The sequence below is a fragment of the Leptosomus discolor genome, chromosome 1, assembly GCF_034619465.1.
Source record: "Leptosomus discolor isolate bLepDis1 chromosome 1, bLepDis1.hap2, whole genome shotgun sequence".
In the NCBI taxonomy this organism is placed as follows: Eukaryota; Metazoa; Chordata; class Aves; order Leptosomiformes; family Leptosomidae; genus Leptosomus; species Leptosomus discolor.
In genome coordinates, this window is record NC_141391.1 from 18,459,005 (window position 1) to 18,473,753 (window position 14,749).

General features: G+C 40.7%; 1 protein-coding gene across 1 annotated transcript in view; it reads left to right on the forward strand.

The window, feature by feature from the left end:
- The window catches only part of DDX10 (DEAD-box helicase 10), a 183,926-nt gene that overhangs the window by 164,684 nt on the left and 4,493 nt on the right, over nt 1-14,749 (forward strand). Inside the window, exon 17 of the mRNA XM_086481793.1 lies at nt 2,760-2,893. Coding sequence (XP_086337919.1) covers nt 2,760-2,893 — 134 coding nt within the window. The remainder of the gene's footprint in view (nt 1-2,759; nt 2,894-14,749) is intronic.

Below are 14,749 nucleotides of genomic sequence, written 5' to 3' on the forward strand. Positions count from 1 at the left end.
AAAAAGAGAGATCTTGTCACCCCTGAGCTGAATGAAAATAGCAAGGTGATTGCCACTGAATCCTATTCTCCTGACTGGCCTGATTTGATGTCTGAATGCGTTTCCTTCAACAGTTGAACTTTGTGATAAATACACACTGCAAAGCACATTGTCACTAACCTTAACATAAAGTACGGGTGGTCAAAATCTGTTCTTCAGTTAATCTCTTCCTTGATAGCAATTGCCTTAGGAAGGATCTAATCCCACGTCTCTAAATTGCATCCTATTTGTATCTGAAGAACTTCTAAAAGTTATTGTCTTGAACTATGATTTTGCTTTTTACCTCCAGCTCTTGTGGTGAGTAGTGTGAAGTCAGAAGTTTTCTTCTTCAAGACTGGCTGATAGAAATTTGGAGCAAGAGAGGAAAAATAATGAGTTTCTGTTGTTCAGCTGTGGACGATAAACGTTCATGTTCAAGTTCTTAACAACTTCAGGGTCTTACAAATATTTTAATGAACATGTAACCGGTGATACTTATAAGAAATATAACATCATAATTCCTGATGAATTAGAGGCATCTTTGCCAATTATTTCTTTTGTTACAGTAAGCATTACCTCAAACACATTTCTGCGAATTTTCTGCTGGAAAAAATTAATATGAATGTGTACTGAAGCGAAAGTCTGATCTGTGTATGTGTAACTGTCCTATGTGTGCATATATAAATAACAAAACTTAGGAAACTGCAGCCTCAACATTCTGCTGACATAACTGGGAATATGAATGAACAGCCCAAGTCTTAAATGACGACTGCCAATAAATGTTATTATTACAGAACTCTGCATAGTGTCACAATACATATTAAAAAAATACTTTGTTCCATACAACAGCTTTGAATACTGATTATCTTTTTTTTTTGATATATAATTGGTATGCACCAGTTGTACTGAAAGAATAGATGCAATGGGAGGGACAAGTAAAGAGCAAATATTTAATGTTTAAAGAAATTGAAATAAATTATAATTTAATGCAGAATGCTTTTCAAATATGGAAATTCATTAAAAGAAAGGTGACCTTCAAAATAGTTTTCTGTTAAGCTAGTAGTGTTCTGCTGTAATATTGTACTAAAAGATGAGCTAGAAGGTATTTTTTATAAGCAAAAAATACTTTACAAAAAACTCAGAAAAACAAAACCAGCTTTGTTGTGAAGTAGCACCTGAAGTTCCTAGTAATCAATGTGCTTTTCAGTTGGTTATGTTACCTTAGGTGGTTTACAGTGCTGTTGAGTCTGATGATGCTTTTAGTGATTTTATACATCCAGCTATACAATTGCCTTTACTAGTATTCCAAAGTAGTCAAGAACAAAATGTGTAGTTCAGCATGTTTTTCTTCTGCCTTCTTATTGCAAATCTGGCTTTTATCCTTTTCTCCTGCTTGCTTTCAGTGCACTGCAGAAATGTCACTGGACAAGAAATAAGGGACTCTTGCAGGGGTGACTAGTCTTAACTTCACCAGCTCACTTCCTTTCACTTATTCTATATGCAAATATAAAAGGGACCTTTGGTATGGTTTTTGTCTGGTTTTGTTTGTGTTTGTTTTTTTTAAATTTATTTTTATTGTGGTGAGATGTGTGCATATAAGGACAGTGTTCTTTTAAAACCTGGTGATAGGTGGAAACTGAAAAATTAAGACAAAGTGAACTTTAAGTATTTCATGATGTGATGTTATTTGTAGAATGAAGGATCATTTAAATGAGTACTGTTTGGGAAACTCAGCTGTGCGCATGTTGATTAGATACATAAACAAAAGGTAGCGATGTCTTTAATTATAGTTTCTTTGCATTTGCTTTTGCTTTTCAACATAAATATGCATGGATTGAGGGTTCATGTTGCTTAGAAATGCCTGTAAGCTTTTTTGTTTGCATTTCTGTGTGCATATACAATTGTGCGTGCCATCCAGACAGCCTGCTTTCTTCATGCCTGTTAGCAAAAATTTACAAAAGTGGTGCCATCAGTTCAGGACTGCATGGAGCAGAACCTGTATCTGCGAAAGCAGTCAGCTTTATTATGTTATCCAAGACTTTTATGGAGCAGCATCTTCTGTGCCCTCTTTGTTAAGGAATTAGTGAGGTGTTCCCACACCCTGGGGAAACTTGCCAACACCAGCAGCCCATCCTGAGACGTACTGTGGGGGTGGAGGGAAGCTGAGCCTAAGAGAGGAGAGATGAGGGGGTCTGGGAGGAAACCTGAAGAACATCTATCACTTGTGGTAGATGACTGAAACTCCCTTAGAGCAGTTAATTCAGCTTAAGCAGCATTTTGGTTTTTCACTGCACGCACGCCTGGATGACTTTTAAATCAGAATGTTTCATGAAATACACCTTACAGCAGTAATTAATGTGTCCACAAGCTCGTATCTCTGCCAGTGTGTTTCTGAGACACTAAAGCTTTATATTATTTAAACAGTTGCTCTCAGATGACTGTTGGTTAGTCACTGCCCAAATATCTTTCAGATTTAAGATGATGATATTGGGAAGGTAGAATTTGAACGTAAATCCTGGTGCTTCCTTTTTGAATAATATTTCTTCAACCTTTAACAAACAGTAGTGGAGGAGAGCACTGATGATGGCAGAAACAATTCAGTTTCCCTGGCTATAATAGCGGTGGCCCTTGACTGCAATTGAGGGCAATGGTATTTGTTATGGCATCCCTATTAATGGGGTGGTGGCAAGTAACATGGACTTGTTTGCTTGTCTTGTAACTCTCCGCTTGTCACCTGGCAGGTTGAAGAGGAAACAGTGGCCGTTCTTGCTCACAGTGGAAGTGAAGAAGAATTTGATCCAAGTACTCTTCCAGATCCTGATAAATACAAAGACTCTGATGAGGAGCAGGGTTCAGAAAGCGAAGACGGCTATAGGTGTGTACACATCTTCTGTGTTAATTTTGAAATGTTCATGGTTTTCAGAAGCTGTTTTGTTTAGAAGTTAGGAAATCATTTTGCAGTCATCCTCTTGCTCCCAGGACTTGGTATTTAATTTGGTTTGTGAGGTGGGTGCTGAACAGAAATCTGTGCTAAAGGCTATTATTTTCTTTTGTGACGCTATATGAGAAAGTTTTTTGAGTCAGTGTTGAAGGGATCTCTGTGAGACTGTTCCACGTGCAAAAATCTTGACTAACTCCCTGGAGGTTTCATGTGTTTCTGTGGTGGGTTGACCCTGGATGGATGCCAGGTGCCCACCAAAACCGCTCTATCACTCCCCTCAGCTGGAAAGGGAAGAGAAAATACAACAAAAGGCTCGTGGGTTGGGATAAGGACAGGGAGATCACTCAGCAATTACTGTCATGGGCAAAACAGACTTGACTTGGGGAAAAATTAATTTGATTTATTGCCAACCAAATCAAGAGTAGAGTAATGAGAAAATAAAACCAGATCTTAAAACGTGTTCTCCCAACCCCTCCCTTCCTCCCAGGCTCAACTTCACTCCTGATTTTCTCTACCTCCTCCCTTACAGCAGCACATGGGATGGGGAATGGGGGTGGCAGTCAATTTGTCACATGTAGTTTCTGCTACTCTTTCCTCCCCAGGGGGAGGACTCCTCACACTCTTTCCCTGATCCAGTCTGGGGTCCCTCCCATGGGAGACAGTTCTCTATGAACTTTTCCAATGTGAGCCCTTCCCATGGGCTGCAGTTCTTCATTAACTACTCCAGCGTGGGTCCCTTCCATGGGGTGCAGTCCTTCAGGAACAGACTGCTCCAACGTGGGTCCACTACAGGGTTGCAAGTCCTGCCAGCAACCCTGCTCCAGCATGGGCTCCTCTCTCTGTGGGTCTACAGGTCCTGCCAAGAGCCTGCTCCAGCACGGCCTTCCCACAGGGTCACAGCCTCCTTCAGGCATCCACCTGCTCCAGCATAGGGTCCTCCATAGGCTGCAGGTGGATATCTGCTCCACCATTAACATCCATGGGCTGCAGGGGGAGAGGATGTCTCACAATGGTCTTCACCATGGGCTGCAGGGGAATCTCTGTGCTGGTGCCTGGAGCACCTCCACCCCTGCCGCCTTCTCTGACCTTGGTGTCTGCAGAGTTGTTTCTCTCACATATTTTTCACTCCTCCCTCTGGCTGCTGTTGCCTAGCAGTTTTTTCCACCCTTCTTAAATATTTTATCCCAGAGTTGCTACCACCGTCGCTGATGAGCTCGGCCTTGGCCAGCGGTGGGTCTGTCTTGGAGCCGGCTGGCATTGGCTGTATTGGACTTAGGGAAACCTTCTAGCAGCTTCTCGCAGAAGCCATCCCTCTAGCTACCAAAACCTTGCTGTGCAAACCAAATACAGTTTCAGAAAGACATTTCTCTACTGTCACATTTCAGGTTCTCTTTGAAAGGAAAAATGTTGAAGTCATTTGAGGATTTGGATGAGCCCTCTGTACCTGTGCTATATTAAATAAACTTGTGCACAGTGAAACTTGTTAAGTTTTATAATTCAGTTTTGCTCACACTCTTCAATACTGCAAAGTGAAGTGGAATCTGAGTTAGAAGCAAATCTATAATAAAATTAAGAATGTTAAAATTTTCTTCTTAATTTAAAACGATGATTTAATTATATAAACCAGAAGATTTTGTTTCTTGTAGTTTAACAGAAAAGCACAGGGTGGGGATGAGGATCTGTAGTTGATGGCAACATACTGCAGTTCTTCAGCACATACTGCAGGAAGACAGAGGGATATTGCGTGAAGTCCTGTGTGGTTTTTGTCATTGGCTTCACTGCAATGAGAAGTCCATCTGTATGTTTCTGACGAACGGCCTATCATGTAACAGATTCAGAAACATGATCTTGACACTTAAATGGAAGTATAGATAGATCTTTATTTTGCTGTCTTCTGGATGTCTAGGTTCATAAATCTCACGCTTTTCACATCTGAATCGGCTAAATCCTAGTGGCTAGATTGTCCGTAGCCCCATGGTGCTGCATGTTGTTGGGGCAGTATGTAGGACTGGATGTTAGGACATGGATTTAAGGACTGGATAGCCCTAAGTTAACAGGCTAGTGACCATGTCCCCTGTAGCCCGTTCGCTGGTGTGTTGATCAATACAACTGACAAGGATGGGGGAAATGCATTGCTTTTTCTGAGCAGCAGTAAATTGCTCCTACTTTCTGCAAGCGGAAAGAAGAGGTTAACTATAAGTCAAATATAGTTCCTTTTGTTTTTTCACTTGCCTAAACTGATTCAGTATCTTCACTCCATGTAAAATGAATTAAAAAGCAGTGTAAAACATCAATACAGCTTCCTAAAAACAAGCAGAAAATGAGACCCATGATTCTTCAGTTCCTCCTGTGTTTATGACCACTAGACTTTGCTCATCAGCTTTTGATGGGGGAAGCAACATAATTTGTTAAAGGATTTCTCTTTCAATGAAGTTTAAGATTTGGTATTTATTGGGGAGAGTTATGTAAGAGGATTTGATTACTAAAATTGAAATATATCTGTCCTTATTTGATAAATGCATCCTCTAGGTGTATTTGTATATTGCTTGTAGTGGAACCAGGTTAATACGATGAAACTTTATTCTCAGCTTCCCCAAGCTAACATCAGTAATATGGTTAATATTGTGTTTTTACTATACGAGATTCTGATGAGTGAAACCTGGATATAAGGCAGTGATTTGAGCTAGAGGATCCTGTAAAACCTCTTTTTGTTGGGACATCTTTGTTTGGTCTAATATTAACTATGAGACAAGGACCAAAAGAAAAGTGTATTTAGCAATTCTGCTTTTACATAGGACAGTAACGGAGGTGCCCAGAGAAGTATTTCAGGATACTAATGCTTCTCCATCTGGGACCATAGCAGTGCTGAGAGCAAATTCTGAGCTGACTTCTGTAGTAATGCGTTGCTGCAGGTAACAGAGAGGGAATCTTGGTAGTTATTGGTGGTTTGTCTCATGGGGGGAGTAAAACCAAGGGTTCATTAATAAGGTCTGAAGTGAAGCTTTGGTGAGTGGTTGGACACTTGCTTTGTGTATTGGTGTTTGTTGCTGCTGAAGGACAGATTCCTGGAATCCATTAAGCTGAAGGACAACTGAGCTGGTGGGAAGGAGTTACCAGCAACCGAGTACAAGACTACCTATTAAATATTTAATTACTTCAGGTGTTTTCTAATTACTTCTAAATTGTTGCATACTTCCTGTAGGAAAAAAGTAGTGGTTTAGTGCCACATTTCTTAAACAAGTTTTTGCCTTATTTCAACTTGTAGCTTTAGCTGGGCTTGGCTATCTTGACAATACAATGTTTTGTAGCCTAGCTACGTAATATGTATTTTCAAAAAGTTATGGGGTAGTCAGTTCAAAATTGGGATTTTTGCCCACTTTACTTTCAGTATCATTAAGTAACCATTTATCTAGGAGAAATCTCTTCTGTCTTTTTTGTGTATTCATACATCCCTTTTTGTATTGATCCTTTCCCCAAAGGTGTCAGCTACACTCAAGATTAGCTAAGCTTTAAGAATAAAAGTTGACAGAGATGGACACATTTTGGCAGTGGTAATCAGAGCAGATTTTTTTTGGATCGGTGGCTGACCTGGCCCCCTTGAGTCAGAGTGTCTGCTCTCAAGGAGAACTAAGACTCAAAGAAGGTCTAGGGCCTTGGTCATTTGCCCTTTCTGTGAAGTAGGTTAGAAAAGAAAGAACATATAAAAAACGAAAACAGGAATGTAGTAGTAATTTCTGACAAAGTATTTTCCCCATCAAATCTCAAAACACTTTACAAAGAACGTCAGTATCATTTTTGTAGGCAGGAATATTGAGTCACATAGTAACTTGTCTAAAGATCCTGGCAGTGACACAGGTCTGGGAATGAAATTCAGGCACCCAGAGGGCCCATTGAGTGCTCTGTCCACTAGACAGACAGCATTCCCTTTGAAATTACAACTAATCACATGTGGTAACTGATAAAAATATTTTTCTTGTTTAGAGTGTGCCAGATTTATACATGTAAATTTAATACCACATAGACATTTTATTGGACTTGTCCTTACTTGAGTTACTTTTTCAGGGAATATTTTCTTGGAACTTTGACGTCTACAGTATTTTAGTTATCCCAAGGAGATTAGTCTTGGATGTAATTTGGGCTGAAGAGAGTAACTCTGAGCACAAAAAATACGCTATATATATATGATTCAACTGGAGTTGAGATACAGATTTTTTTTTCTGCCGTGTATTAAGGCTTGTCATATTTTAATTTACGAAGTGTACTTTAAATATGTTGTTTGGACTATGTTTGGAGGTCTCCTTAGATCAAAGTACAACATTAGAACATTTTCCATGGCGCACTGCTGTCTACATTGTATCTGTGTATTTGAAATACAACTTAAAATCTGGGAGGGTTTTACCAATGGAATTTTCTTTTTTTAAATTATGAATTTTGCCTTGAGCCTGGCAAAGGATCATTTATTGGAAGGTTAGATTTTATCTGATCTTTGGAACTTGGTCATGTATGGAAGCTAATTTGTCTAAAAATAGTATTTCACATTTTGAATAGGCTCATCAAATAAAACACATTTTATATTATTTCTTTAAGTTTATAGGATCTTTAATTTAAGATCTTCTATATGTTTGAAAATGTACTTGGTGGCCATGTAAAATCTCAAATTATTCAGTTCTTTAAAAGGTGGTCTTGCGAAGAAACTGTTAAAACATAAATTTTGTTACGATTTTCACATGCAGTATCGGCACATTCTTAGCATGCAAACCCTGCTGACTTACACAGGGTTTTTTGGCATTAATTACATGACTACAAAGTTGCAATTTGGTTTTGCTTCCTTAAATAAAAAGCTTATGTAAATCTCTCATGTTCATTTAATGCTCTGGGAGTTATAATCTGGCTGGCTCATTTTTTTTTTTTTTTTTGGTATTAGTGTGGGGGTTTAAACTTTCCATGTCTAGGAGCCAGACATTCTTCTGGTAACAAACATATCTCAAGAGCTGCCATCACTTGAAGCTTCATAACCAGCTTCTGTCAGCTTCAGGACACAGTACTGGTCTCAGTTGTTTGCCCAGAATTTAGGTTGATTTTTCAGTAATAGGAAGTCTTTAACTTCCTCCAAGGGGGTTTTTAAAGGTATTTGTTCATTTTTCCATCTTTACACAACTGGACTGAATACTTTCCTGCTTTTCAGTCTTGTCTCTATTTGCTGGAGGACTGGGGCAATGGATAGTAGATGTTTTCAGCCTTTGTTAGGAAGGCAAGAGGACTGAAATTTGGAAAGTGATTCAAATTGCTTTGAGTTCTTCTCCAGCACTTAAGCTGAACAGGAGTTAACAGGGACCCAAAGAACAGCTTCAAACAGCCTAGCTAGACCTGATGTTCAGAGCTTTCTAGAAGAGGCCACATCAGTTTAGGCACTGCTCCGATGGGAAAAGTACTACAGATAAACCTGCAACATCAAAGACCGCAATTTTGAGTTTATCAGCAGCGATTTCCAGAAGCAGATAGCAGAGACACTGGTATTGTATTACACTATAGCCAGGGACAGGCCTGGAATGGGTTTGTCAGTCATTGCTTAGGATAGTAATTAAATTGAAGTGAGTGGTGAGAACAGTCAGGGCAGGTATGCAAAAGGAAGAGGAGAGTGTAAAACTGTGCGATGCTTCTGAGGGCAAGAGCAGTGGGTGACAACATAGTGATAGATTTGGAAGACTACAACCTCCAGGACAAAATTAGATTTCTAGGAGTGCCTGAAAGGAGTGTGTCAGAATTAAGAGCCATTGATGGCTCTGGTGTGCAGTGCAGCTGTGGTGGTTAATCCTGTGCCGTCTTGGGCCCGCCTAGGGAATATTAGTCATGTCTTCACAGGCTAAATGGATTTGGCCAGGGTGTGGGCTTGAGTACTGGCATACGATTGTCCGGATTGTCCACAACTGCTGTGACTTAGGATGATGCCAACTGGACAACGTCCCAGCATATTTTGGTGCAGTAGGACGGGCCAAGGACTGTCTCCAGTAGGCAGTGTTGATGAAGGCACATTTCTTTTAGGTGTGTGTGGGTAAAAAACGTAGTGGTCTATTCTCTAGCTCTGAAGTCAGCTTTGAGGCTCAGTGTAGGTATGTCTGGCGACTTGTGAGGTGCTCTGAGGCTTTTGTGAAAACAGGCACAACTGAAAGAGGAAGATGCAGTGAAGGAAACTAATTTAGGAGTGGAAAAAGAGGAAATCAAGAAAATCAAGAGAATGTGAATGACCTATAAGCCTATGGGTAAAATAAAATGGTAGCTGGAGAGGCTGGTGGTGAGCATAAGGCCATGGAGCAGTGGTATTGATTGAGGATGGTAGGAATCTGGTGGTTCAAGAAGAATAGATATGAGAATAGGCAAAGAATCTTGCTGCCAGTGGGAAGGAGGGGTTTCTGTTAAATCAACACTTATGGCTCATGCATCTCTCTTAGAGCTCACACTGAATTGTATGATGAGTTGCTCTTGGGCCTGGGAAATACTGACCTAATGATTTTTACATAAACAAATCAGCCAAGAGTAGCACACAGTAAAATTAGGCTTTGAGATTAGAAAATACAACTCTGTTCTGTTTTGTATTTGGAAAATTCAGAGATTATGCTCAAAGTGTTAGATTGAAATAAAAATATGTTGGGCTACACTAGCTGCTACTTGCTTTAAGGGGAAAAAAATGCTTCTAAAAGGCATAATTCAAAGCAAGTATGTGAGACCTAGGGTATCTTCCTTCAGCAGTCTTTAAAAATAGACCATCTGTCCATGGCTTAAGAAGTCAAAAACATTGTTAATCTTTTCTGCCTCCCTCCCAACTTTTTTTTTAAGTTGGGGCGCTATACTGATCATGAGTTAAATTTTTCTTTGAATAAAATTTCCTTCCAGCCATACCTCTACAAGCAGAGTAATTAATGACTCCAAGCATGTAATATGAGATTAATTTTTGTATATCTAGAAACATTCATCATATTTGGTTTAAGGCTATCAATGTAAATTGTTAATGAGGTGAAAAATTTAAGTGTATCGAATAGGGTGGAAGAAAAGCAGCTTGATTTCTTAAATATTCATTTGGCAGTCAAATTGAGTTTCTAATCCCTTAACCTCTTTAAATAAAAATGTGGAGGAATAAAAAAGTTACAATTGACCTTATCGTTACTTTCTTTAAATCTTTAATAGCTTTGATTGATCACATTAGGTCGTAGATAAGCATGGAAAGGATCTTGGACACAAGAGGAAAGGAGAAATGTCTTAGTTATGGTACTGTTTTGTTTGTGATTTTATGGCCGGTCACCAGCTGACAGGTGTGCAAGTCAGCAGTCAGTGTCTGCTTGGTTGTGTACCTTCCTTTATTTATGAAAATTATGGTCAAATTGCAGTTTCTTATACCTTCTTCTTAGAACAGGATGCTGATGTTGACCTGCTAAGTTTTATGTGATTCTTGATGCAGTTGACATTATATTATCTTTTGAGATGATCCATCTGCAAATCATGGTGCTCACTCTAACGTGTACTATTCAGGTCAGATCAGTGACTTTGTGAAGGCCAGAACTTAATGTTGTGATGGCCACAAAAGCACCGTAAGAGAGACATTGTAAAAGGGCTTGATCATGCTGTTCAGCTGCAAAATGGGACATTGAGATATTGGATTGCTGTTGATAGAGATGTGATATTCTTATGCCATGAAAGTCTTTATAATAGTTATACTCTAGCTCACTCTATGAAAAGGACCTGATGGTAGAATATCCTAGTGAAATTTGGTAGCCTACGCGTTTCAGGTCAGACTAGATCCTTCCTGTGGTTCCAGTAAATTTGTCAGCTATAGAAATGACCTTCCAAAAAAAAAAAATAGTGTGTCATCAAATGTCTGCATGAATGAAGGATAAATGGGATGAGCATTTGCAATCACTGAATAGAATCATAGAACAGTTTGGATTGGGAGGGACCTATAAGCTCACCTAGATCCAACCCCTCAGTCATGAGCAGGGACATCTTCCACGAGACCAGGTTGCTCAAAGCCCCATCCAGCCTGGCCTTGAATACTGCCAGGGAGGGGGCAGCCACAGCTTCTCTGGGCAACCTCTTCCAGTGTCTCACCACCCTCATTGTAAAGAGCTTCTTCCTGATATCTAATCTAAGTCTCCCCTCTTTCAGTTTGAAACCATTACCCCTTGTCCTGTCACTGCACTGATCAAGAGTCCCTTCCCATCTTTCCTGTAGGCCCCCTTTAAGTACTGGAAGGCTGCTCTAAGGTCTCCCCAGAGCCTTGTCTTCTCTAATCTAAACAACCTTATTTACTGAAGCTCTGCAGTTCAGAAATTAACTATCAACAATTGGAGGATGATAGTGGTCACACAAGAGTAAAGGAGAGGAACAGATTTGAAGAATGTCAGTGTCGGATGCAGCTGAGGAGTGAATGGATGCAAGGGTTTGTTAGGTAGTTAGCAGCATCTCCACGGGCAGCAGTACATTTCAGAGAAGGTTAAGCCTCTGACAGAAAGACATAAGCAAATCAGAATGGTTTCATTGAAGCCACAGTCACCTCCAGCTGGGGCAGTTTTAACCCGGAGTGGTGATATTTGATCCATGTGAGAATCAACCTCTGAATGATTTCAGTTTTCAGACTGGTACATAAAGATGAGCTAAAATTGCTTAGCCCAAGTGCCTATGACGGAAAACAGTGGTCCAGGGCTGGGTCAGGTACTGCTGCTTTGTGGTCAGCAATGTCTGCAACTGGAATGGTGAAGAAAAGTGCTGTTACAGCTTCAGACATGTGATTTGAATCCACTACTACTTGTCCACTAGAGCCTTTAGAAGGTAAAAGTGACCTCAGAGCAGAAGCAAGATATTGATGGTTTGAGTGCTTTTTTGCATCACATCTTCTGTATAATTCCCATGCAGTAGTAAGATATGTTAAGCATACTCTCTTGCTGCTCTGGTTTCCCTTTAAATAATTTTTCTTCTTACGTATTATGGTACTTCAGCTCCAAAACAGACTTGTCTTTTGCTTTTAGTACTATTACAGTGGTGGTTCATTACAAGAAGGTTATTTATCCCTTTTCCCGGAAGTGTTTTTTATAAATCTAGTTTTAGAGCTGTTTTGATTTACATCAGTGGAATGGCCAGTAAGGGAATCACTGAATCATAGAATTATTTAGGCTGGAAAAGACCCTTAAGATCAAGTCCGACCATTAGACTAACACTGCCAGGTCCACCACTAAACCATGTCCCTAAGCACCACATCTACACGTCTTTTAAATACCTCCAGGGACAGTGATTCAACCACTTCCACTTCCCTGGGCAGCCTGTTCCAATGCTTGACAACCCTTTTGGTGAAGAAATTTTTCCTAATGTCCAATCTAAACCTCCTCTGGTGCAACTTGAGGCCATTTCCCTCTCTTCCTATCGCTTGTTACTTGGGAGAGGACACTGACCCCCACCTCACTACAACCTCCTTTCAGGTAGTTGTAGAGAGCAATAAGGTCTCCCCTCAGCCTCCTCTTCTCCAGGCTACTCAGCTGCTCCTCATCAGACCTGTTCTCCAGACCCTTCACCAGCTTCATTGCCCTTCTCTGGACACTCTCCAGCACCTCAATGTCTGTCTTGCAGTGAGGGGCCCAAAACACAGTATTGGAGGTGTGGCCTCACCAGTGCCGAGTACAGGGACACAATCCCTTCTCTACTCCTGCTGGGCATGCTATTTCTGATACAGGCCAGGATGCTGTTGGCCTTCTTGGCCACCTGGGCACACTGCCGGCTCATGTTCAGCCGACTGTCGACCAGTACCCCCAGGTCCTTTTCCACTGAGCAGCTTTCCAGCCACTCCTCCCCAAGCCTGTAGCGCTGCATGGGGTTGTTGTGACCCAAGTGCAGGACCTGGCACTTGGCCTTGTTGAATCTCATACAGTTGGCCCTAGGCCATCGATCCAGCCTGTCCAGATCCAGGAAATAACACAACACAATATATTTGTACGTGCTGTAGCATTCTGACAGCAAGTAAGAAAGAAGCTGCAGTGGGTTTTATGGAGGGGACTGCAGTAATTAATCTTCATTAGGTATGCTGCCATGGCCTTGTGAATTAAAATTTGTTACATGGAAAAAGGTTTGTGGCACAGCATGTTTGATTAGCAAAATGCCCGTATTTATGGGATACATGATTCCTGACTTTTCTGAACTGTATTTTATTAGCAGAGTTACTCATTATTCATGTACATTTCTTTGGTAAAGAGCTCGTGTGTGCTATATTGCAGCCTGGAAACTTGACTCATGGCCTGCAATTCAGTGGCAAGGGTGGTTTGTTTCCAGAGCAGGACTGGCAAACCTAGGCTCCAAAGCAAGCTCTGATAAATGTTTCCTGAAGCAGCCTGTCTAGAGATCTCACAGTACCACGTTGTTTAAACAACGCCAACTTGGCTCATGTCCACACGTGTCAAATGGCTGACTCTCAAGCACTTAAAAATAATCTCACAAGTGTGTTTTGAGGTGACACCATGAAAAAGTTAGAAAGCTTTTAAATGTTGGTATTTAACTTGCTTCAGGGCTTCAAGGTATGTCTTGACAAGCTGTAAGGTTTAGATTTTTTAGTAGTTAAATTAGAGGTTTTTTAGAGTATAGCTATCAGAGTCATAGTTAGATCCCTTGTTTCCCAGATGCCATTCATATATACTGGCATTTATTCAAGGGACAAGATTCTTAAACTGTGCTTTAGTGTTTGAGTAATAAACATTACCTATCACATGATGGTATCTTCCTTTGTTGTAACAGCTGTGCAAACAGTGGCCACAAAAATTACTGTGCCCATTGATACGTTGGCTATTAGTACCTCCTTGCCTGTGTAAACGCAGCCTGTCCCAGTAAATCCTTCTGCCAGGCAGCTTCAGGCCGCACGGGTTGTTCAGAGGGCTGAAAAGCTAAATTGCACCAGATGGTAAAAGGAAGGAATTGTAATCCAGCTGCACATGTCGCTTTCTAAGTGTTATAAATAGACGATGAAAAGATGCACTGGGTTTGGTGTGGATCTGAATTGTGGGGTTGCTTTCTAACTGTGTTGTTCTGTTAGAAAATAGTTCACCTTAGAATAACTTTATTTTGTTCCGGCTATTTGTGGATGCCAGCTGGTAGTGCGTCAGTTTGTGTGTTTGTGAGGAATAAGGGGCCATTTATGTCCACGGGAAGTGACCAATGATAAAAAGATTGGCTCTGCAGGGTGGGCTGACAGGCCTTCAGTCAACGGAGATTGAGGTGGAATTCATTTGACAGTAAGTGCAGAAGTCATCCCGGTATAGCTGCTTTCACACACTCAGTTGTTTTACATATGCACCTGAGAATTACACCTATTACGTCTCCTCTAAACAGCTTTCTGTCCAAACAGCTAAGGAGAAGCACCCTGATGGAGTACAGGATACCCCTTGGCATCATGATGACAGACATCTCTCCTAGTGATTTTCCAGCTTCCTTTTAAAATTGCCAGTTTTACTCTTTGTAAAAGCTACATCTCTGACTGCTTTTCCAGAGTAGTACAGACCCTCTCCACGCCACCTAAGCCACCACTGGTCAAAATTCATCCTGCAGGAACAGGGTTGGGGGTTGGACTAGCTGATCTTTGAAGTCTCTTCCAACCCAAACCGTTCAGTGGACGGGCACTATCTGTCTTCTCTCTCCCTCTCAAAATTACGAATGTCTTATTTGCACGTTCCACCTGCTTTCCTTACTAAGTGGCATTTATCAAATACTGGTTTGCTTCTAATTTTTATGCACAAACCTTTAGCTCTTTCCTTTGCTCAGTGG